This window comes from Physella acuta, unplaced genomic scaffold, assembly GCF_028476545.2.
Source record: "Physella acuta isolate Inbredline_101_S28 unplaced genomic scaffold, ASM2847654v3 ptg001068l, whole genome shotgun sequence".
Classification (NCBI taxonomy): Eukaryota; Metazoa; Mollusca; class Gastropoda; family Physidae; genus Physella; species Physella acuta.
In genome coordinates, this window is record NW_026732585.1 from 122,425 (window position 1) to 148,824 (window position 26,400).

Genomic DNA, 26,400 nt, shown 5'->3' on the forward strand with positions numbered 1-26,400 from the left:
ACGTAATCAGTGACCTAGTTACGTAATTTTAATGCATTTTTAATGAGTTTTTAAAATTTTAATTAATTTTTATTATCGAGTTACGTAATTTAATTACTTTGATTGTATTTTTATTTTGTTTAATTTGTTTGTTTACTTGTTGTTTAATTTAATTACTTTGTTTATATTGTGTAATTTTTATTAACGAGTTACGTAATTTGATTTTAAATTTTTAAATTGTTTATTTTTTAATTATTTTTATTTTTAAATTTTTAATTTAATTTTATTTTATAATTAGTTAAATTATTATTAACTAGTTACGTAATTTGATTTTAATTACTTTTGTTTATTTATTTATTTATTTGATATATTTCTTTTCTTTGATGTATGGTATTTAAAATAAAAGACACTGTTTAAATTTTTGACCTAGTTACGTAATTTTAATGTGTTTTTATTACGTAATTGTTTAATTTGTTTGATTTAAATTGTTTAATTACTTTGTTTATATTTCTTTTCTTTGTTGTTTAATTTGATTGTTTACTTGTTGTAATTTTTAATTAGTTTGATTTTAATTTTTATATTTTCCACCACAACGCGAACGTATACTTTGTATACCAGCCTTTAACCAGCCGTGCAACATGTGGTACATATCGATCCGCAATCCTTTGTTTTTGTCAAACACTGGACAACGGGCGCGTTAATATTGATTCCACCCACGGGCCATCACACCATGATGTCCCGCCTAATTAAATTTTGTTACGCATCGTCGATTTTATGTGTTGTTCACGGAAGCGAACACCGTAGGGTCCGGTGTTTAATGAGGTCCATTAACCGCGTCTCCGCGTTAAGTGTGGTAACAGCTGTACCACTTTAATTGATTTTTCCCCGCTCGGTTACTAGAGTGGGAAGCCATCACGTAACAGCTGGTGCTGTAATTACGCTGAGTAAGGACATTGGTTGTAACTATTCGCTTATAGCGAGGGTCAGCGAAAACAAAATATATTTAAGGGTTGGAATTTTCTTTCAACCACCGTTAAGTCAGGTTTGAGACGAAACAAAGTCTCGGTAGGTTCGTGTTTTTTAATTGGCGACAGGGCGACTTGGTGCGTTGGTACGTGAGGTATGCGGGGTAGACATGTTTTTTACAAGTCTGGAAAAGTAATTAAGTTTTTTATGACCGTTCCGATTTTCTTTTGATCTGACCACCATTTGACCACACTGAGCCAGATAAATTTAACAAATGTTCAATACATAGTCGCTTATAGTAACATTGGTGAGGGGTGTAAGCAGGCGGGTGGTGGTAAGGTGGTGGTGGTAAGGTGGTAGTGGTAAGGTGGTGGTAAGGTGGTGGTAAGGTGGTGGTAAGGTGGTGGTAAGGTGGTGGTAAGGTGGTGCTAAATTTGTTTGGATATATAGTAAAAGATTCCACCACCTAAGTGAGGTGGATTTTAATTTTAATTTTTTTATTTTATTTTTTTCATCATCTGTTAACTTTAAGGTTCTATAACTCTATATATTTTAATACGTTTTTTGATTCAAATGAGTTTACTCCCCCTAACGTAAGTACATGTAAAGAGGGATTTCCTATAGATCTGTAATGAATTAGGCCTTTTTGACTATGACTTGTTGCCCAGGTGTTGACATGATACACTTTTTTGAGATACATGTACACACACACACACATACACACGTACACACACACACACACACATACACACACACACACACACGCACGCGCGCGCGCGAAATTCATACTAGGTCGATAAAGGCGGAGAGAACTTATAGGTATACATTATCATGGTGACAACAAAAGCGATCCTTATTTTATTTACATGAAAGCGTGTTTTCCAAAAAGTGTCGCCATGCCGTTGTCATTTTCGCAGCGGGGTTTATTTTAAGTGCACCTCGTGCACGTTTGTTTACATTTTAAAAGACGTGTCGCGTGTCTTCCCCACATGTCTTCCCTAATAGAGAAACGAGAGGAAAGACAACTGTTCTAAAATTAGAACAACCTTGTTTACAGCCACGAGTATCGTCCCTTGTGAAACATATTCGCGTCAGAATCCTTAACTAAACATTCAATTTCTTTAACAAGTTAAAAAATAATTTAGGAAGACAAGGGTTAACAACATTAGACGCCACCGTTTTTGTTTCCTGTGACGACAAGGCACAATACACTTTTGTATTTTATGTCTCAAGTAGAGGGGTGGGATATTTTTTCTTTGTAAGCGTGTTGTAAACAATAGGTAGAGGAAGCTATTACTAAGTAAGAGGGGAGAGAACGTGACGTCCATCGCGATATTTGAAAACATGGCGATGTTTAACCTCAACCAAACAAGGCAATGAACCTAGAAGGAAGACGAATATATATCTTAGTCTTGCAGCAGATTACCTTCCCATGTTCGCTTTAGTATTACAGTTTTCATCAAACTTCTTTTTGACTTGAACTTCTTTAAGGGGATATGCGCGGAAAAAAATCACAAATTTTCTTGTTTTTCATCATGATCGGTTTCTTGCACTTTTGGATACTTTGTCCATTTTTGTATAAAGAAAATAATAACTTTAAAGGAAAAAAAATATTTTATGTGTTTGAATTACGATTTTTATGACCCTATTAATTAAAAATAATCAATTTTTCCCAATCTTACAAGCTCTCTATGAAAAGTTTTATATCCGTCATTATATTGTATTTGACATCATTGGAAAGCTGGATTTCTCATGTATCTAATAAACTTAATTTCCTACATCTCGGAAACACCCAAAGCTTACAATCGGCTTTGCAGTTTACACAGATATGGTACTTTCCTGACCTAGTTTTCGTTACTTTTGGCTGTTTTTCTCAGTTCGCATGTTTTTAACACTAAAAAGCCTACTACTTTTTTATTTATTAAACAATGCCAACCATATTTTCAGTAATTGTTCTTGATGCAAAAATACAACTTTTGTCACGAGGGAATTGTGATTGCTTTCATAGAAAAAAAGTATTTGGTAATTAATATGCAAATTTTGAAACTTTTGAATACTAAAAACGGTACGATTTTTTAGACCTTGTAAAATTCTTACTAGTAATTATTTCAAAAAGTTGTCGTGACAAAAGTTTTAATATATACTGAAATATAAGCAGTTTAAATTTGATTGCTATAGGTGCATAAATAAAAAAGCCTTAGTATTTTTAAAAGTACCGAAAAATTCAAAATGGCGGAAGTTTTTTGGGTTTCCATGACAACCAAAATTGTTTTCCACCCTTTTTTTTGCTGTTTAATACTTACTTCTATATGCCAAATATGATAAAAGTATTCAAAAGGCTTTAGATCTTAAACTGTAAAAAATAGAAAAAAACATAGCATATCCCCTTAATTTTTAAGAAAGTTTACTTATACATAAGACGTTACGTCTAATTACATTTTTTTATTTTTACCACTCAATGTATTTTCTTTTTCTATATCTTACATTGTCATCTTAATTTTTGATCACCTTAGTAAAAATTTGCTTAAGATTATAAACTTCAAGTTTTAAAAAACAACAACGTTATAGTACGGCGTGTCAAATGACACACCGTTTAAAATGTCTACATTTAAAGTTCACCAAAATAATGACGTAAAAACTAAATATGATATGACATTAGCATACATATCATGCAATCTAATCACTCTAAAGTACAAATCAATAATTTTTATTGATTAAGGGGCTGGGTGAGTTATTTTTATCACTATTCGCCCTTCCCCTTCCCTTTGTCCACAACCCTTTTCCCCTTCTCCCATCCCTAACCTCAATACCAACCGCTAGATACACAGACCGTAACACTACCCATTCTATTCCATTTAAGAGACAAAGGCTGTATGACAATCCTAAAGACAAATATTTATTCAACTAATATCACAACCCCTAGACACTACTCCAACAGACTGGTCTATGTAACTTGTAGACACTACTCCTCGTTGAATATCTCTTGCACCCTAGCCACCTATGTCCGCCGCCCTCACCCCCGTCCCTAAACACCCGCTTGATAAATAGACCGTACCTCTACCCACACTATTACTTGGACAGACAAAGTAACAGACAAACATTTATCCCCCTTCGTTTACTGTCACAAGTGACAACGTTCCCATCCAACTCCGAAACATACATCGCCGAATTTCGAAACCAGCTTCGTTGAAAACTCCCATGATCCTAGTTTAACTTTGCCTCACCAATTCCAAACCAGTCCTTTACCAAACATCAATGTACCAATTTTGTTGAAAACAAAGACCGTCCCACTCTAGTGTAAACTCTAACCCGACCAACTCCGAAACAGAGATGGTCCCCGTTTGAAACCTGCCTCGGTGAAAACAAATCCTTCCCACTCTAGTATAGACTCGGCCCCTAACACTTCCAAAACATCCCTGGACCAACCTTGAAACACGCCTCGGTGAAACCCAAACTCCCCCGACGCTAGTTTAAACTCTTCCCTCAGCACTTCAAAAACATCCCTGTACCAACTTTGAAACACGCCTCGGTGAAACCCAAACTCCCCCGACGGTAGTTTAAACTCTACACCAATCGATTCCAAAACATGCCTGTAACAACTTTGAAACCGGCCTCGGTGAAAACAAAAACCATCCCACCGTAGTATAGACTCGGCCCCTAACACTTCCAAAACATGCCTGTACTAACTTTGAAACCACCCTCGGTGAAAACTTCACCGACCCTAGTATGGACTCTACACCTACCGATTCCAAAACATGCATGTTCCGAGTTCAAAACCAACCTTCACCGACACTAGTATGAACTCGGCTACCAACAATTCCAAAACATACATATTCCGAGTTCAAAACCAACCTTCACCGACACTAGTATGAACTCGGCTACCAACAATTCCCAAACATGCATGTACCAACTTTCCAACCTGCCTCAGTGCTAACAAAATTCCCCGACCCTAGTATGAACTCTACCCCTGTCCATTCCTAAACAGGCATGTACCAACTTTGTAACCTGCCTCGGTGAAAACTTCACCGACCTTAGTATGGACTCTACACCTAGCGATTCCAAAACATGGATGTACCAACTTCGAAAGCACTCTCGGTGAAAACTTCACCGACCCTAGTATGAACACGGCCCCTAACAATTCCAATGATGCATGTACGAACTTTGAAACCACCCTCGGTGTTAACAAAACTCCCCCGACCCTACTATAGGCTCGACCCCTAACAATTCCAAAACATGTATGATCTAGCTTCGAACCTACCTCGGTGAAAACGTCACCGACTCTAGTATGAACGGTGCCCCTAGCCAACTCCAAACCTTCCCTGGGCACCCGAATAAAAATAACTCACCCAGCCCCTTAATCAATAAAAATTATTGATTTGTACTTTAGAGTGATTAGATTGCATGATATGTATGCTAATGTCATATCATATTTAGTTTTTACGTCATTATTTTGGTGAACTTTAAATGTAGACATTTTAAACGGTGTGTCATTTGACACGCCGTACTATAACGTTGTTGTTTTTTAAAACTTGAAGTTTATAATCTTAAGCAAATTTTTACTAAGGTGATCAAAAATTAAGATGACAATGTAAGATATAGAAAAAGAAAATACATTGAGTGGTAAAAATAAAAAATTGTAATTAGACGTAACGTCTTATGTATAAGTAAACTTTCTTAAAAATTAAAGAAGTTCAAGTCAAAAAGAAGTTTGATGAAAACTGTAATACTAAAGCGAACATGGGAAGGAAATCTGCTGCAAGACTAAGATATATATTCGTCTTCCTTCTAGGTTCATTGCCTTGTTTGGTTGAGGTTAAACATCGCCATGTTTTCAAATATCGCGATGGACGTCACGTTCTCTCCCCTCTTACTTAGTAATCGCTTCCTCTACCTATTGTTTACAACACGCTTACAAAGAAAAAATATCCCACCCCTCTACTTGAGACATAAAATACAAAAGTGTATTGTGCCTTGTCGTCACAGGAAACAAAAACGGTGGCGTCTAATGTTGTTAACCCTTGTCTTCCTAAATTATTTTTTAACTTGTTAAAGAAATTGAATGTTTAGTTAAGGATTCTGACGCGAATATGTTTCACAAGGGACGATACTCGTGGCTGTAAACAAGGTTGTTCTAATTTTAGAACAGTTGTCTTTCCTCTCGTTTCTCTATTAGGGAAGACATGTGGGGAAGACACGCGACACGTCTTTTAAAATGTAAACAAACGTGCACGAGGTGCACTTAAAATAAACCCCGCTGCGAAAATGACAACGGCATGGCGACACTTTTTGGAAAACACGCTTTCATGTAAATAAAATAAGGATCGCTTTTGTTGTCACCATGATAATGTATACCTATAAGTTCTCTCCGCCTTTATCGACCTAGTATGAATTTCGCGCGCGCGCGTGCGTGTGTGTGTGTGTGTGTGTGTATGTGTGTGTGTGTGTGTGTACGTGTGTATGTGTGTGTGTGTGTACATGTATCTCAAAAAAGTGTATCATGTCAACACCTGGGCAACAAGTCATAGTCAAAAAGGCCTAATTCATTACAGATCTATAGGAAATCCCTCTTTACATGTACTTACGTTAGGGGGAGTAAACTCATTTGAATCAAAAAACGTATTAAAATATATAGAGTTATAGAACCTTAAAGTTAACAGATGATGAAAAAAATAAAATTAAAAAATTAAAATTAAAATCCACCTCACTTAGGTGGTGGAATCTTTTACTATATATCCAAACAAATTTAGCACCACCTTACCACCACCTTACCACCACCTTACCACCACCTTACCACCACCTTACCACCACCTTACCACTACCACCTTACCACCACCACCTTACCACCACCCGCCTGCTTACACCCCTCACCAATGTTACTATAAGCGACTATGTATTGAACATTTGTTAAATTTATCTGGCTCAGTGTGGTCAAATGGTGGTCAGATCAAAAGAAAATCGGAACGGTCATACAAAAACGTAATTACTTTTCCAGACTTGTAAAAAACATGTCTACCCCGCATACCTCACGTACCAACGCACCAAGTCGCCCTGTCGCCAATTAAAAAACACGAACCTACCGAGACTTTGTTTCGTCTCAAACCTGACTTAACGGTGGTTGAAAGAAAATTCCAACCCTTAAATATATTTTGTTTTCGCTGACCCTCGCTATAAGCGAATAGTTACAACCAATGTCCTTACTCAGCGTAATTACAGCACCAGCTGTTACGTGATGGCTTCCCACTCTAGTAACCGAGCGGGGAAAAATCAATTAAAGTGGTACAGCTGTTACCACACTTAACGCGGAGACGCGGTTAATGGACCTCATTAAACACCGGACCCTACGGTGTTCGCTTCCGTGAACAACACATAAAATCGACGATGCGTAACAAAATTTAATTAGGCGGGACATCATGGTGTGATGGCCCGTGGGTGGAATCAATATTAACGCGCCCGTTGTCCAGTGTTTGACAAAAACAAAGGATTGCGGATCGATATGTACCACATGTTGCACGGCTGGTTAAAGGCTGGTATACAAAGTATACGTTCGCGTTGTGGTGGAAAATATAAAAATTAAAATCAAACTAATTAAAAATTACAACAAGTAAACAATCAAATTAAACAACAAAGAAAAGAAATATAAACAAAGTAATTAAACAATTTAAATCAAACAAATTAAACAATTACGTAATAAAAACACATTAAAATTACGTAACTAGGTCAAAAATTTAAACAGTGTCTTTTATTTTAAATACCATACATCAAAGAAAAGAAATATATCAAATAAATAAATAAATAAACAAAAGTAATTAAAATCAAATTACGTAACTAGTTAATAATAATTTAACTAACTATAAAATAAAATAAAATTAAAAATTTAAAAATAAAAATAATTAAAAAATAAACAATTTAAAAATTTAAAATCAAATTACGTAACTCGTTAATAAAAATTACACAATATAAACAAAGTAATTAAATTAAAAAACAAGTAAACAAACAAATTAAACAAAATAAAAATACAATCAAAGTAATTAAATTACGTAACTCGATAATAAAAATTAATTAAAATTTTAAAAACTCATTAAAAATGCATTAAAATTACGTAACTAGGTCACTGATTACGTCACAAGGTCACCCAAAGGTGACCCACCCTTCACTCCTCCGCCACCCTAGGGTGGGGGAGTATTTTACTATATGTCTTTGCGCCTTCACCCTTCGCTCCTCACCCAGTCTCTGCGCCAGGCTCACCCAGGCTGGGAGTATTTTACTATATCTCATTGTCCCTGCAGCTCCTCCGCCAACCCCAGTTGGCGTAGTATTTTACTATATGTCTTTGCGCCCTCCACCCTTCGCTCCTCACCCTGCGATGCGCCAGGCTGGGAGTATTTTACTATATGTCTTTGCGCCCTCCCCACATCCTGCTCCCGAGTATTTTACTATATGTCATTGCTCCTCACCCTGCGCTCCTCCGCCAAAAATGATAACCAAAAGTGACCTAATATACTACTGACATGGCTCTAGTATAACACAGACATGGCTCTAGTATAACACAGACATACCTCTAGTCTAACACAGACATGGCTCTAGTCTAACACAGACATGGCTCTAGTATAACACAGACATGGCTCTAGTATAACACAGACATACCTCTTGTCTAACACAGACATGGCTCTAGTATAACACAGACATGCCTCTAGTATAACACAGACATACCTCTAGTATAACACAGACACGGCTCTAGTATAACACAGACATGGCTCTAGTATAACACAGACATGGCTCTAGTCTAACACAGATATGGCTCTAGTATAACACAGACATACCTCTAGTATAACACAGACATACCTCTAGTATAACACAGACATGTCTCTAGTATAACACAGACATACCTCTAGTCTAACACAGACATGGCTCTAGTATAACACAGACATGGCTCTAGTATAACACAGACATACCTCTAGTATAACACAGACATACCTCTAGTATAACACAGACATGGCTCTAGTGTAACACAGACATACCTCTAGTATAACACAGAAATGGCTCTAGTCTAACACAGACATACCTCTAGTATAACACAGACATACCTCTAGTCTAACACAGACATGGCTCTAGTCTAACACAGACATGGCTCTAGTATAACACAGACATGGCTCTAGTATAACACAGACATACCTCTTGTCTAACACAGACATGGCTCTAGTATAACACAGACATGCCTCTAGTATAACACAGACATACCTCTAGTATAACACAGACATGGCTCTAGTATAACACAGACATACCTCTAGTATAACACAGACATGGCTCTAGTATAACACAGACATACCTCTAGTATAACACAGACATACCTCTAGTATAACACAGACACGGCTCTAGTATAACACAGACATGGCTCTAGTATAACACAGACATACCTCTAGTATAACACAGACATGGCTCTAGTATAACACAGACATACCTCTAGTATAACACAGACATGGCTCTAGTATAACACAGACATGGCTCTAGTATAACTAATACATGCCTCTAGTCTAACACAGACATGGCTCTAGTATAACACAGACATACCTCTAGTATAACACAGACATGGCTCTAGTATAACACAGACATACCTCTAGTATAACACAGACATACCTCTAGTATAACACAGACATACCTCTAGTATAACACAGACATACCTCTAGTATAACACAGACATACCTCTAGTATAACACAGACATGGCTCTAGTATAACACAGACATGGCTCTAGTATGACACAGACATACCTCTAGTCTAACACAGACATACCTCTAGTATAACACAGACATGGCTCTAGTATAACACAGACATACCTCTAGTACAACACAGACATACCTCTAGTATAACACAGACATGGCTCTAGTCTAACACAGACATACCTCTAGTATAACACAGACATACCTCTAGTCTAACACAGACATACCTCTAGTATAACACAGACATGGCTCTAGTATAACACAGACATACCTCTAGTATAACACAGACATGGCTCTAGTCTAACACAGACATACCTCTAGTATAACACAGACATACCTCTAGTATAACACAGACATACCTCTAGTATAACACAGATATGGCTCTAGTATAACACAGACATACCTCTAGTATAACACAGACATGGCTCTAGTCTAACACAGACATACCTCTAGTATAACACAGACATACCTCTAGTATAACACAGACATACCTCTAGTATAACACAGACATGGCACTAGTATAACACAGACATACCTCTAGTCTAACACAGACATACCTCTAGTATAACACAGACATACCTCTAGTATAACACAGACATACCTCTAGTATAACACAGAAATGGCTCTAGTCTAACACAGACATACCTCTAGTATAACACAGACATACCTCTAGTATAACACAGACATGGCTCTAGTCTAACACAGACATACCTCTAGTATAACACAGACATACCTCTAGTATAACACAGACATACCTCTAGTATAACACAGACATGGCTCTAGTCTAACACAGACATACCTCCAGTATAACACAGACATACCTCTAGTATAACACAGACATGGCTCTAGTATAACACAGACATGGCTCTAGTATAACACAGACATGGCTCTAGTATAACACAGACATGGCTCTAGTCTAACACAGACATATCTCTAGTATAACACAGACATGGCTCTAGTATAACACAGACATGGCTCTAGTATAACACAGACATACCTCTAGTATAACACAAACATACCTCTAGTCTAACACAGACATACCTCTAGTATTACACAGACATGGCTCTAGTATAACACAGACATGGCACTAGTATAACACAGACATACCTCTAGTATAACACAAACATACCTCTAGTCTAACACAGACATACCTCTAGTATAACACAGACATGGCTCTAGTATAACACAGACATACCTCTAGTATAACACAGACATACATCTAGTATAACACAGACATGGCTCTAGTATAACACAGACATGGCTCTAGTCTAACACAGACATGGCTCTAGTATAACACAGACATGGCTCTAGTCTAACACAGACATACCTCTAGTATAACACAGACATACCTCTAGTATAACACAGACATACCTCTAGTATAACACAGACATGGCTCTAGTCTAACACAGACATACCTCTAGTATAACACAGACATACCTCTAGTATAACACAGACATACCTCTAGTATAACACAGACATGGCTCTAGTATAACACAGACATACCTCTAGTATAACACAGACATACCTCTAGTATAACACAGACATGGCTCTAGTATAACACAGACATACCTCTAGTATAACACAGACATGGCTCTAGTCTAACACAGACATGGCTCTAGTATAACACAGACATACCTCTAGTATAACACAGACATACCTCTAGTATAACACAGACATGGCTCTAGTATAACACAGACATGGCTCTAGTATAACACAGACATGGCTCTAGTCTAACACAGACATACCTCTAGTATAACACAGACATGTCTCTAGTATAACACAGACATACCTCTAGTCTAACACAGACATACCTCTAGTATAACACAGACATGGCTCTAGTATAACACAGACATACCTCTAGTATAACACAGACATACCTCTAGTATAACACAGACATGGCTCTAGTGTAACACAGACATACCTCTAGTATAACACAGACATGGCTCTAGTCTAACACAGACATACCTCTAGTATAACACAGACATACCTCTAGTATAACACAGACATACCTCTAGTATAACACAGACATGGCTCTAGTCTAACACAGACATACCTCTAGTATAACACAGACATACCTCTAGTATAACACAGACATACCTCTAGTATAACACAGACATGTCTCTAGTCTAACACAGACATACCTCTAGTATAACACAGACATACCTCTAGTATAACACAGACATACCTCTAGTATAACACAGACATGGCTCTAGTATAACACAGACATACCTCTAGTATAACACAGACATACCTCTAGTATAACACAGACATGGCTCTAGTATAACACAGACATACCTCTAGTATAACACAGACATGGCTCTAGTCTAACACAGACATGGCTCTAGTATAACAGAGACATACCTCTAGTATAACACAGACATACCTCTAGTATAACACAGACATGGCTCTAGTATAACACAGAAATGGCTCTAGTATAACACAGACATGGCTCTAGTCTAACACAGACATACCTCTAGTATAACACAGACATGTCTCTAGTATAACACAGACATACCTCTAGTCTAACACAGACATACCTCTAGTATAACACAGACATGGCTCTAGTATAACACAGACATACCTCTAGTATAACACAGACATACCTCTAGTATAACACAGACATGGCTCTAGTGTAACACAGACATACCTTTAGTATAACACAGACATGGCTCTAGTCTAACACAGACATACCTCTAGTATAACACAGACATACCTCTAGTATAACACAGACATACCTCTAGTATAACACAGACATGGCTCTAGTCTAACACAGACATACCTCTAGTATAACACAGACATACCTCTAGTATAACACAGACATACCTCTAGTATAACACAGACATACCTCTAGTATAACACAGACATACCTCTAGTATAACTCAGACATATCTCTAGTATAACACAGACATGGCTCTAGTATAACACATACATGGCTCTAGTATAACACAGACATACCTCTAGTATAACACAGACATACCTCTAGTATAACACAGACATGGCTCTAGTATAACACAGACATACCTCTTGTCTAACACAGACATGGCTCTAGTATAACACAGACATGCCTCTAGTATAACACAGACATACCTCTAGTATAACACAGACATGGCTCTAGTATAACACAGACATACCTCTAGTATAACACAGACACGGCTCTAGTATAACACAGACATGGCTCTAGTATAACTAATACATGCCTCTAGTCTAACACAGACATGGCTCTAGTATAACACAGACATACCTCTAGTATAACACAGACATGGCTCTAGTATAACACAGACATGGCTCTAGTATAACTAATACATGCCTCTAGTCTAACACAGACATGGCTCTAGTATAACACAGACATACCTCTAGTATAACACAGACATGGCTCTAGTATAACACAGACATACCTCTAGTATAACACAGACATACCTCTAGTATAACACAGACATACCTCTAGTATAACACAGACATACCTCTAGTATAACACAGACATACCTCTAGTATAACACAGACATGGCTCTAGTATAACACAGACATGGCTCTAGTATGACACAGACATACCTCTAGTCTAACACAGACATACCTCTAGTATAACACAGACATAGCTCTAGTATAACACAGACATACCTCTAGTATAACACAGACATACCTCTAGTATAACACAGACATGGCTCTAGTCTAACACAGACATACCTCTAGTATAACACAGACATACCTCTAGTCTAACACAGACATACCTCTAGTATAACACAGACATGGCTCTAGTATAACACAGACATACCTCTAGTATAACACAGACATGGCTCTAGTCTAACACAGACATACCTCTAGTATAACACAGACATACCTCTAGTATAACACAGACATACCTCTAGTATAACACAGATATGGCTCTAGTATAACACAGACATACCTCTAGTATAACACAGACATGGCTCTAGTCTAACACAGACATACCTCTAGTATAACACAGACATACCTCTAGTATAACACAGACATACCTCTAGTATAACACAGACATGGCACTAGTATAACACAGACATACCTCTAGTCTAACACAGACATACCTCTAGTATAACACAGACATACCTCTAGTATAACACAGACATACCTCTAGTATAACACAGAAATGGCTCTAGTCTAACACAGACATACCTCTAGTATAACACAGACATACCTCTAGTATAACACAGACATGGCTCTAGTCTAACACAGACATACCTCTAGTATAACACAGACATACCTCTAGTATAACACAGACATACCTCTAGTATAACACAGACATGGCTCTAGTCTAACACAGACATACCTCTAGTATAACACAGACATACCTCTAGTATAACACAGACATGGCTCTAGTATAACACAGACATGGCTCTAGTATAACACAGACATGGCTCTAGTATAACACAGACATACCTCTAGTATAACACAGACATGGCTCTAGTATAACACAGACATGGCTCTAGTATAACACAGACATACCTCTAGTATAACACAGACATGGCTCTAGTATAACACAGACATGGCTCTAGTATAACACAGACATGGCTCTAGTATAACACAGACATGGCTCTAGTATAACACAGACATGGCTCTAGTCTAACACAGACATACCTCTAGTATAACACAGACATACCTCTAGTATAACACAGACATGGCTCTAGTATAACACAGACATGGCTCTAGTATAACACAGACATGGCTCTAGTATAACACAGACATGGCTCTAGTATAACACAGACATACCTCTAGTATAACACAGACATACCTGTAGTATAACACAGACATACCTCTAGTATAACACAGACATACCTCTAGTATAACACAGACATACCTCTAGTATAACACAGACATGGCTCTAGTATAACACAGACATGGCTCTAGTATGACACAGACATACCTCTAGTCTAACACAGACATACCTCTAGTATAACACAGACATGGCTCTAGTATAACACAGACATACCTCTAGTATAACACAGACATGGCTCTAGTCTAACACAGACATACCTCTAGTATAACACAGACATACCTCTAGTCTAACACAGACATACCTCTAGTATAACACAGACATGGCTCTAGTATAACACAGACATACCTCTAGTATAACACAGACATGGCTCTAGTCTAACACAGACATACCTCTAGTATAACACAGACATACCTCTAGTATAACACAGACATACCTCTAGTATAACACAGATATGGCTCTAGTATAACACAGACATACCTCTAGTAAAACACAGACATGGCTCTAGTCTAACACAGACATACCTCTAGTATAACACAGACATACCTCTAGTATAACACAGACATACCCATAGTATAACACAGACATGGCACTAGTATAACACAGACATACCTCTAGTCTAACACAGACATACCTCTAGTCTAACACAGACATACCTCTAGTATAACACAGACATACCTCTAGTATAACACAGACATGGCTCTAGTCTAACACAGACATACCTCTAGTATAACACAGACATACCTCTAGTATAACACAGACATACCTCTAGTATAACACAGACATGGCTCTAGTATAACACAGACATGGCTCTAGTATAACACAGACATACCTCTAGTATAACACAGACATGGCTCTAGTATAACACAGACATGGCTCTAGTATAACACAGACATGGCTCTAGTATAACACAGACATGGCTCTAGTATAACACAGACATGGCTCTAGTCTAACACAGACATACCTCTAGTATAACACAGACATACCTCTAGTATAACACAGACATGGCTCTAGTATAACACAGACATGGCTCTAGTATAACACAGACATGGCTCTAGTATAACACAGACATGGCTCTAGTCTAACACAGACATACCTCTAGTATAACACAGACATGGCTCTAGTATAACACAGACATGGCTCTAGTATAACACAGACATGGCGCAAGTATAACACAGACATCGCCCTAGCATAACACAGACATGGCTCAAGTATAACACAGACATACCTCTAGTATAACACAAACATACCTCTAGTCTAACACAGACATACCTCTAGTATAACACAGACATGGCTCTAGTATAACACAGACATGGCTCTAGTATAACACAGACATACCTCTAGTATAACACAAACATACCTCTAGTCTAACACAGACATACCTCTAGTATAACACAGACATACCTCTAGTATAACACAGACATACCTCTAGTATAACACAGACATACCTCTAGTATAACACAGACATGGCTCTAGTATAACACAGACATGGCTCTAGTATAACACAGACATGGCTCTAGTATAACACAGACATCGCCCTAGCATAACACAGACATGGCTCTAGTATAACACAGACATACCTCTAGTATAACACAAACATACCTCTAGTCTAACACAGACATACCTCTAGTATAACACAGACATGGCTCTAGTATAACACAGACATGGCTCTAGTATAACACAGACATACCTCTAGTATAACACAAACATACCTCTAGTCTAACACAGACATACCTCTAGTATAACACAGACATGGCTCTAGTATAACACAGACATACCTCTAGTATAACACAGACATACCTCTAGTATAACACAGACATGGCTCTAGTATAACACAGACATGGCTCTAGTCTAACACAGACATGGCTCTAGTATAACACAGACATGGCTCTAGTCTAACACAGACATACCTCTAGTATAACACAGACATACCTCTAGTATAACACAGACATACCTTAGGTAAATTCCGGGTCTCACATAAGACTTCATCTCTAAATTTCCATTCCACTGTCTGGGTAGTCTTCATTGTTTTCATATCCAAATCAAACAACATATCTCTGTGGTGAGTTAAGAAATGTATACAGAACGAAATTTAATTTTTCTGAAGGCCTACATATATTCGTTTTACATTTTGTTTTGTAAATACAAATTAAATTTAAAAAGCGGGTGTGATTTCCCCTAAATTTCCACGTATATTACAATTTTTTTTTAAATGAGAACAGAACTGCGTATAAAAAGAAATGGGCTATAAGAGTTAGTTCCAAAATGGTGCCAAATGGTTGTTGCCAGAAAGCATATGTTTCAAACAGTTTAATATTTGATACATTTTGTAAATAATTACAAAATTATTTCCGGTTTTATTAAGGCAAGAAATATAACATATAATTACCAGTAATACAATAGTAATTTTTAGCTAACACTGTTAATAAATGTAGTCAATATGTTCTACTGAAATATGATTTTATCCTATTTAATATAAATAAACTATTAAATATACCCCATTGCCGAGCAGTAGCTGGGAGGGGGGGAGGTGCCGACCCTAAGGTGACGATAACGTATATATATATATATACAGACCTATATATAGACCTATATAAATCTAGACGTATATATATATATATATATATATATATATATATATATATATATATATATATATATATATATATATATATATATATATATATATATATATATATATACATATATATATACATATATATATATATATATATATATATATACATATATATATATATATATATATATATATATATATATATATATATATATATATATATATATATATATATATATATATATATATATATATATATAGGGGGGGGCCTACGCATCTGACCTATTGACTGCCTATATGTCGTGAGCCTATATGACGCGAGCCTTTTTGTCCGTATGTCGCTGGCCCTTTTGACGGTGTCGACTTGACGGGGCTCTTATGACGGGGTCGATTGGTCTCGGTCGTTTTGACGGGGCCGTTTTGTCATTGGCCGTTTTGACGCCGTTTTGACGCCGCACGATTTCATTGTTTTACATTCCCTGGCGACTCTGATTGACTTCAAACAGAGGTTGAGGGAGTTTTGTTTTATATATATTTCAATTGATAACCAATTCTAAACGGCTTTTCAACTGCTTATATTCAATTCAAAATTATGAAAGTGAGTGTAATCGATGGTTACCAGTCAGTTTTTAATTATTTTTTTTAATGTAACTAAAATTTTATAACTTACCATATTTTTTAAAAGATCTTTTTAAAAAATTTAGTATGACTACATAGACTTTTCAAGCCTATTTTGCACATACTGAACGTGAACAATATGGTATTAATAGAGCAGAAAAGGAGTTTATTAATAAATTTGAATTCTACCAAAATTGTATGGCACATTGCATTGTCATCGTGTCTTGACCTACGTGAAAAGTTCCAAAGACATCGATCGGTCTGGTGGAAAAAAAAATTCAGAACCGGAAGTTGAGGAAGTACCACTTCTGTTTACTGGAAATCGTTAAAACGTTTTTACAAAACTAAACATTTAATATATGTGTGCACAAAATTGTATCCACATATTTGAAACGGTACTCAAATGTGTATGTATGTCTGCCTGTGTGTCTGCCTATGTGTCTGCCTGTGAACACGATAAGATGGCTAAGTATTTCCATCTCAGGGAGGTGTGAAATGTTAACATCTCGATTTCGATTTGTTTGCTCGATTAATAAACGTGTTCAATACTTCGTAGACGTAAAATTAAAAACGATACTACGCATTTTTTCTAGAGCGACGACAAAACGGTCAACGAGAAAACGGCCCCGACATACGAGCCCCGTCAAATTGACTCCGTCAAAGGGCCAGTGACAAATGAACCCCGTCATATATGCTCCCGACAAATAGACTCTTGTCATATAGTATCCCGTCACATAGGCTCCCGATATATTGGCTCCAGTCGATTCGGCTCAAAGCAGCCCCCGTCATTACGACTCCCAACAAAATTGCTCTTGTCACTAAGACTCCAGAAAAATTAGGCTCCTGTCATTTAAGCTTCCGACAAAAGGGCCCCTGTCAATATGGTTTCCGTAGAGACTAAGTCTCCTGGCGAAACGACCTCATTGGACACCTGCCTGTACTCTTTAGAGTTAGCTTAGCCAACACTCTTAATAAAGAAATAGGGCCTACAATATATGCATCTCTTGTTCGACAGGTCTAAGTTTTGTATTGTTTTATCTAGTTTAAGAAACAGTATGTTTTTAATTGAAGGGCAATCTAGTTATGACTTCCATAAATGAGTCGGTTGTGGCAGTATTGAGAGGGGGGCTAAAAGAGCTGCAGTCAGGGGCCCTCGATTTTAGGGGCCCCAGAATTTAACGCTTAATTGTTAGTTTTAAATATAAAAGCTAAACTTTTAATGTTTGAATTACAAGCTTACATTTTTTTTTCAAACTATCTAACACAAGCACACACTTAAGTATAATTACCGCCTGTCGTCGCCTCCTACACAAATATTGTTTATATAAGGATGACCCACCCTAAAAATAACATAGTCCGGTCCAGTCAGCCCTTATGGCAATAACATTGGTGGTTATTTTCGTTAGAAAACACAAAAAATCAGCCGAATTGTGATAAATGGTTGACACATCTGTTAAAAATAGCCAGCAGTTTAAAGTTATTTCGTCAGATTGCGTCACGCAATGTTAACGAAACTATATAAAATAATACTGTATTGGTTTTACACTGTGAATTAGTTATCAATCGCAAGCATTCAGGCAATCATATTTATAAGCAATCAATGGGAAAATTCCTAACCGTCTTTAAATTGTATAAAAATAACAGGCCATTTTATTTACAAAACAAAGGTCACACAAATGAGTTGTGCCCCTTGAAAAATATTCAAAACGCCCGGCCCTTCATAAGCTGTTGTCACTTTTTGCTCGCAAAATGTTTACATAAACTATGCTCACTAAAATATTATACATTTTATTTCTGGTCACAATTCGTTTAATCATCTAGTTTAATGAAATAAAACACTGCATCTTGACAACAAAAAAACAGACTAGAAAAACATATTTCACATCTACATGTCATTGTATGAATGTTTTTTTTAAATAAAATTATACAATTCATTTCTTAAAAACGTATTTATTTTCCTATTTTATCTAAGCAACGAAGGTGCAGATATTTTCATCACCACAATTGTGAAATATAGCCTTAATAACCGTGACCGATTGTAGTAAGTTGATGGTCAGCAAGATTTATGTTTTAGAAAACTCACTAGTGGAATGAAAGAGTGTGTATTTCACGATAAAGAAAATAGTACTCACGTTCCCCCTACAATAAGACGGTCCGTCGCTTCATCCATCAACAACTGGATCCGACTGATGAGGCTGTCGTTATGAAATATGTTGTTGGATTCAGCTTCTGAAAGTAGATGATATGTTGGTGAGACGCGATGGATGTAGATGGAGTATTGGGGATATGTAGGTGGGGTATTGGTGATATGTAGGTGGTAGGTGGAGTATTAGTGATATGTTGGATGTAGGTGGAGTATTGATGATATGTTGGATGTTGGTGGAGTATTGGTGATATGATCGATGTAGGTGTAGTATTTGTGATATTTTTGTGGAGTATTGGTGATATGTTTGATATAGGTGGAGTTTTTTGACACGTTGAGTGAAAGTGGAGTATTTTTCACATGATAGACATATGTGGAATAATGCTGCAAGAATATTTAACAAACAGAACAACATTTTACGCTTTGCTAAAACTAGTTATAACCTAAGTCCGCTTGAATACTTTTGATAATGAAAGTGTTCCTAATCATATTCAAATTAACATCTCATCCAAAACAAAGATAAATGGAAATTGATGGCTTTTGTGATGTGGAAAATTAGCATTTATAGAAAAACAAATTATGTGATTGTAAACTAAAGATGAAACAAAATCTTTAATTTCCTTTTAGACCAGAAGAACAGTTGGGCACATGCAGTTTCAACTAAATCTGTCCTCTACTCGAGTAGTCATCAGAGCTGAGTAGACTAAACGACACCTTGTTGAGTGTTCTACCAATTGACCACTCAACCTCATAAGGTAACAATGATTAAACAGTTACGTTACGTTACGTTACGTTTGCCTGTCGTCCCTACTGGGACATAGGCCGCTGACAAGAGCTTTCCAGACGTCTCTGTCCAGGGCTAGTCTCTCCAACTGTCCCCAGGTGTATCCAATCTTCTTGGTGTATTCTTCCAGGTCGCGTCTCCAGGTCGCGTCTCCAGGTCTTTCTTGGTCTGCCTCTCCTCCTCCAGCCTTGTGGATTCCAGGTGAGGGCCTGTCTTGTTATGTTGGATACAGGCTTCCTGAGTGTGTGGCCAATCCATTTCCATTTTTTCTGCAGGATCTCTACTTCAACTGGCAGTTGATTTGTCCGTTGCCATAGAAAATCATTTCTGATGGTTTTAGGCCAGCGAATTAGCAGGATCTTTCTGAGGCATGCGTTTATAAATGATTGTATGTTCTTCTTAATTTATAGCAGTTATTCTCCATGTCTTGGCTCCATAGAGTAAAATAGGTTTTACTAGTGTGTTGAAGATCCGGATTTTTATTTCAAGGGTTAAATCTCCAGAACCCCAAACATTTTTTGGTTGGTTGAAGACTGCTCTTGCCTTATCCGTCCTTATTTTTATGTCTGCTTCTATCCCACCCTGCTTATCAACAATACTTCCAAGGTAGGTGAATCTATCCACTTCTTCTAGGGCTTCTTCTGTCAATGTTATAGGGTTGCTGTTTGATGCATTGACTTTGAGAACTGTACTTTTCCCTCTGTGGATGTTAAATCCGTACTGGGAAGGTTTGAGACCTTCATATGAAGACATAATAATGTTGACTATTTTCTGTGGCACCCTATTGACTGTCTATCCAGGCTATTAAAGGCCTTCTCATAATCTATGAAATTAATATAGAGAGATGAGTTTCACTCTTGGGTCTGTTCAATGATGATGCGCAGGGTAGCAATTTGGTCTATGCATGACCTCTCCTTCCTAAAGCCCGCCTGTTGATCTCGAAGCTGGGGATCTATCGCTTCCTTCATTCTGTTTAATAATATTCTTTTGAAGACTTTGCCTGGGATGCACAAAAGTGTTATCCCTCTATAGTTAGAGCATGCACTAAGATCGCCTTTCTTTGGAAGCTTTATGAGTATTCCCTCCTTCCACTCCCCTGGTATTTGTTCATCTTCCCAGATTTTCTTGAAGAGTGTGTATAGTAGTGTGGTGCTAGTTTCTATATCTGCTGTCAGTGCTTATGTCGGTATACCATCTATTCCTGGAGTCTTCCAATTTTCCAGCTGCTTTATAGCTTTATGTATCTCTTCTTTTGAAGGTGGGTTGCAGTCTATAGGGAGGTCACTTTCAGCTGGTGGTATGTCTTGCGTGCACTCTGGTGTTGGTCTATTCAGTATTTCTTCAAAATGTTCTGCCCATCTCTTCATTTGTCCTTCCGCATCAGGTATTGTCTTTCCATCTTTGGTCTTCACTGGCCTCACTGGCTTACTGTACTTACCAGATATCTTCTTAATTGTATTGTACACGTCCCTAATATTACCATGGTACAGTGCTTCTTCCGCTTCTCTTGCCAGCAGTTCCAAATAACTCCCTTTGTCTTTCCTTATGTGTTTCTTGACATTTTTGTTCGTTTCGGTGTATTTTTCCAGTGCTTTTAATTTAGCAGCCCGTGTGCGGCTGTTGTTTAATGTTGCCTTCTTTCTTTTTCTCTCTTCAATAATTTTCATAGTATCTGCTGATATCCATTCCTTTGCTTGTCTTTTGATAGGGCCTAGCACTTCTTCGCATGTTGATGTTAATATGCTATTTTTTTTTCCATGTTTCTTCTATCGTCTCTTCTTCTATTAGTTCTTGTAGTACCTGAAACCTATTGGACATATGAAGTTTAAATTCATTGAGTTTAGAGGGGTCCTTTAGCAGGCCAGTGTTGTATCTGTATTTTCTTTTGTTTTCCAACATGTTTTTCTTCAGTTTGAGTTTTACTTTAGCTACCAGTAGGTGATGGTCTGAAGCAACATCAGCTCCTCTCTTGACGTGTACATCTTGAAGTGATCTCCTGAACTTTTTTATGATACATATATGGTCTATTTGGTTTTCTGTAGATAGGCCGGGTGATACCCAAGTAGCTTTATGTATCCTTTTGTGATGAAAGAGACTACCTCCAATGACTAAATTATTTGTGGCACACAAGTCAGCAAATCTTTCTCCGTTTTCGTTCATCTCACCTAAACCTGCTGTCCATTACATTCTTCATATCCTCTGTTGTCGCTTCCAATCTTAGCATTAAAGTCGCCCATGAGTATAAGGATGTTTCTTCTTGGGCGGTTCGGGATAATGGTCATTAGCCTGTTGTAGAATTCGTCTTTGTCCTCCTCTTTGCTGTCATTTGTTGGGGCATAGGCCTGTATTATGTCCATGTTTATTCGTCTTATTTTAGTTTTAAAGGTAGCTGTTATGATCCGCGGGCAGTGTGTCTCACATCCAATTAGAGCCCTTTGTGCTTGGTTTGATAGCATGAGTGCAACTCCTTGAGTATGTGGTACATTTTCATCCTCATGGCCTGAGTACAGCAGTAACTTTCCTGTTATCAACTTTTTGTGTCCTGAGCCAGTCCACCTTGACTGCTGATACCCAGGATAGCTATTTTATAGCGTCTCATTTCTGCTGCTACTTGGGTTGCTTTTCCGGCTTCGTACATCGTGCGGATATTCCAAGCTCCTACATTGACGGTGGACCTGGTGGAGATAATCTGGTTGTTTCCAATACGTATTGGCTTTCACCATTCGGTTTCATCAATTCTCCATCGGGAGATCCATTTTTCCCCTGGTCCGAGCTGTCTTTGTTTCTCTCTGTCTGCGTTTCTGTAGCGGGTAATTTGTTTTACGAGATAAGGTTGCTGACCTTATGCTCAACCCCCAACCTGGAGGACCAGGGTGCTAGCTTTCGTCTGACCCCTACCCGCGCAGACCTTCCCAGCTTGGTTGAACCTGCCAGGAGTTAACACTCCCGCTGGTATAGCTCTGGGGGTCGTCAGGGTACGCAAGCTGCCAAGCCACGACAAGGCCCTAGCACCAGATGACAGCGATTAAATTGTAAGAGTACTTTATCTTTATTTTAGCGGCTCATAGAATATCTATGTTATTATTTCAGCTAAAACATGTTATTATTTCAGCTAAAACATGTTATTATTTCAGCTAAAACACGTTATTATTTCAGCTAAAACATGTTATTATTTCAGCTAAAACACGTTATTATTTCAGCTAAAACATGTTATTATTTCAGCTAAAACACGTTATTATTTCAGCTAAAACATGTTATTATTTCAGCTAAAACATGTTATTATTTCAGCTAAAACATGTTATTATTTCAGCTAAAACATGTTATTATTTCAGCTAAAACAAGTTATTATTTCAGCTAAACATGTTATTATTTCAGCTAAAACATGTTATTATTTCAGCTAAAACACGTTATTATTTCAGCTAAAACATGTTATTATTTCAGCTAAAACACGTTATTATTTCAGCTAAAACATGTTATTATTTCAGCTAAAACATGTTATTATTTCAGCTAAAACACGTTATTATTTCAGCTAAAACATGTTATTATTTCAGCTAAAACACGTTATTATTTCAGCTAAAACATGTTATTATTTCAGCTAAAACATGTTATTATTTCAGCTAAAACACGTTATTATTTCAGCTAAAACATGTTATTATTTCAGCTAAAACATGTTATTATTTCAGCTAAAACATGTTATTATTTCAGCTAAAACACGTTATTATTTCAGCTAAAACATGTTATTATTTCAGCTAAAACATGTTATTATTTCAGCTAAAACATGTTATTATTTCAGTCACTTCAGCTGCCGTGGTGACTAAATATGTATCCAATATGTTTTGGATAAATATAACCTTACGGTAACGATCAACTTGTGTACTTTGAGAGTATTATTTTTTCAACTGTCATGTGGTACTAACTTTGTATTCAAGACTTTGTGTATGTGTCGGTGAAAAACTTATTTATAATTAATTAACCTTTAAAAAAATAATTTAATCTTATCTTAAAGTTCATGAAATAATTTACTGTCGGCATTTTTAAAAGTGCCCAAGTCAATCTGTCGTCTGAAGTTTGAATAGGTTCAGGTGTAAAGTATGAGTATGTGGTGACCATAGAATTGATTGTAGCAGAAATATGAAAATACAGTCCGTAATATTGTAGACCTCAGTTAAAAGTGCCCAGTGACCTCTAATAAAACCCAACAAACAAAACAAATTAAAACTACACGACAACCCGTCACAGATATCGTGTAAACAAAGCTTCAAGATGTACTTACTCTTATAACCGATGTATCTGTAGTCAGTTTTCTCGAGCTCCTGTTCATCTGACATGCTGAACTCCCCGATAGATTGGTACTCCCAGGGTTTAGGGGCGAGTAGGGCCATATGTGTTTCTATGGAGACCAGTATCAACACGAGTCGGGCGTATTCCATAACTCCAGCATTCATTGTTCACAGAAAGTGATGACGTCAAATATCGAATATTTGATTCAAACTTGTGACAAAGATGGTATGGTTTAAATACAAGAAATTTCGTGAATTTATTTTGTTTGTGAAATTTGTTAATGTTTGGTTGGTTTAGATTGTCACGTGGACTTCCACTACACCCCTTCCCCCTCCACACACACACACACACACACACACACACACACACACACACACACGATTAGTACAGTCGAACTAACATAACACGTATAGTTCGTGTGGTTTAGTTAACAAAAAATGAGTTACTAACTCGTGTCGTTTCGCAAAAAAAAAAATTTTTAGTAAAAATATTTAAAATCTATTTAGTCGTAAAACTGATTTTAATTAACTTAATAACCATAATTTTTGTTTCATATTTGATGTCTTTAATTGCAGCAGTTTTTTTTAAAATTCCATTTGTATTAAGTTCAGGTTAAACCCATAAACAAACAGCTATAAAATAAAAAGTAATAGAGCTATTTGCTAGAAAATTTCAGGACACAACATATTCAACAGTGTTTCTTTCAAACTTTAAAAATTGGATGTTAGAAATCTTTACATTTACAACTAATTTTCCATTTGTTATTATAACATAATACAATTGATGTACAACTTACTTTGTTTAAGTAATTGAAAATTGAATGATTAATTAGTAGAAGAACTGTTGTTTAGTTCGTAGTTCCGCAGACCGAGTCGTTTGGACGCTGATACTGGCGGTACAGAGTTTGGCTTTGTTTTATAGCAGTAAATAGATTGAAACAAATGAATATCGCCACCCTTATTGGCTCCGTAGTATCGGAAAATGATTGGCTGATTGCGCTGTCTATATCCCTGACCAGTTGTCTTAGTTGAAAGGGGGGCGTGTTAAAAAGAGGCGTATTGTACTGATGACAATATGTTAGAGGCGTGACCTTTATCCATTCGATCAACTTGGTGTCAGCAATGTTACAAGAGCTGCAGAATGTTTACTCATTTTGATGTGAAGCTAACAGGTGTAATATGTACTGGGGTTCGAATTTAGGGACCTTTCGGGTTGAATACTTATTATGGTGGTTACCTTGTTCTAACGCTGTTGTCTTTTGTTTTAGTTATTGCTCGTAGCAACGCGCAAAACAGAGGTTTGCCTTAACTCAGTAAACCGTCATTTTATTTTGTCTCTATAGATTTAACCCCATTATATATAACAGGCATTGCAAGTATTTCATTTCCTGTTTAGATTACATTAATCTGTGTGTTCTTAATCAGTGTTTCTTTCAGACATTTTTCTCCGGGAGGGATGGAGGGGGTGAAAATGGTAAAGCATATTATATCTATACATTTCCCATTTTGTTCGGGTTAGGGTGTGGAGTGGCGGTAGACTTTCTTTGGATAGATCACCCCCCCCCCCCCCCCCCCCAAAAAAAAAAGACCCAAGAG

The 26,400-nt window shown here is 37.1% G+C and overlaps 1 protein-coding gene across 1 annotated transcript in view; it reads right to left on the reverse strand.

Moving 5' to 3' along the window:
* The window catches only part of LOC131955471 (semaphorin-5A-like), a 42,471-nt gene extending 16,788 nt beyond the window's left edge, over positions 1 to 25,683 (reverse strand). Inside the window, exons 1-4 of the mRNA XM_059319610.1 lie at positions 25,602 to 25,683; positions 24,798 to 25,015; positions 19,730 to 19,826; positions 16,356 to 16,458 (exon numbers count right to left, since the gene is read on the reverse strand). Of these exons, the coding sequence (XP_059175593.1) occupies positions 16,356 to 16,458; positions 19,730 to 19,826; positions 24,798 to 24,969 (372 nt within the window). The 5' untranslated portion in view covers positions 24,970 to 25,015; positions 25,602 to 25,683. The remainder of the gene's footprint in view (positions 1 to 16,355; positions 16,459 to 19,729; positions 19,827 to 24,797; positions 25,016 to 25,601) is intronic.
* Between the last annotated feature and the right edge of the window lie 717 nt (positions 25,684 to 26,400).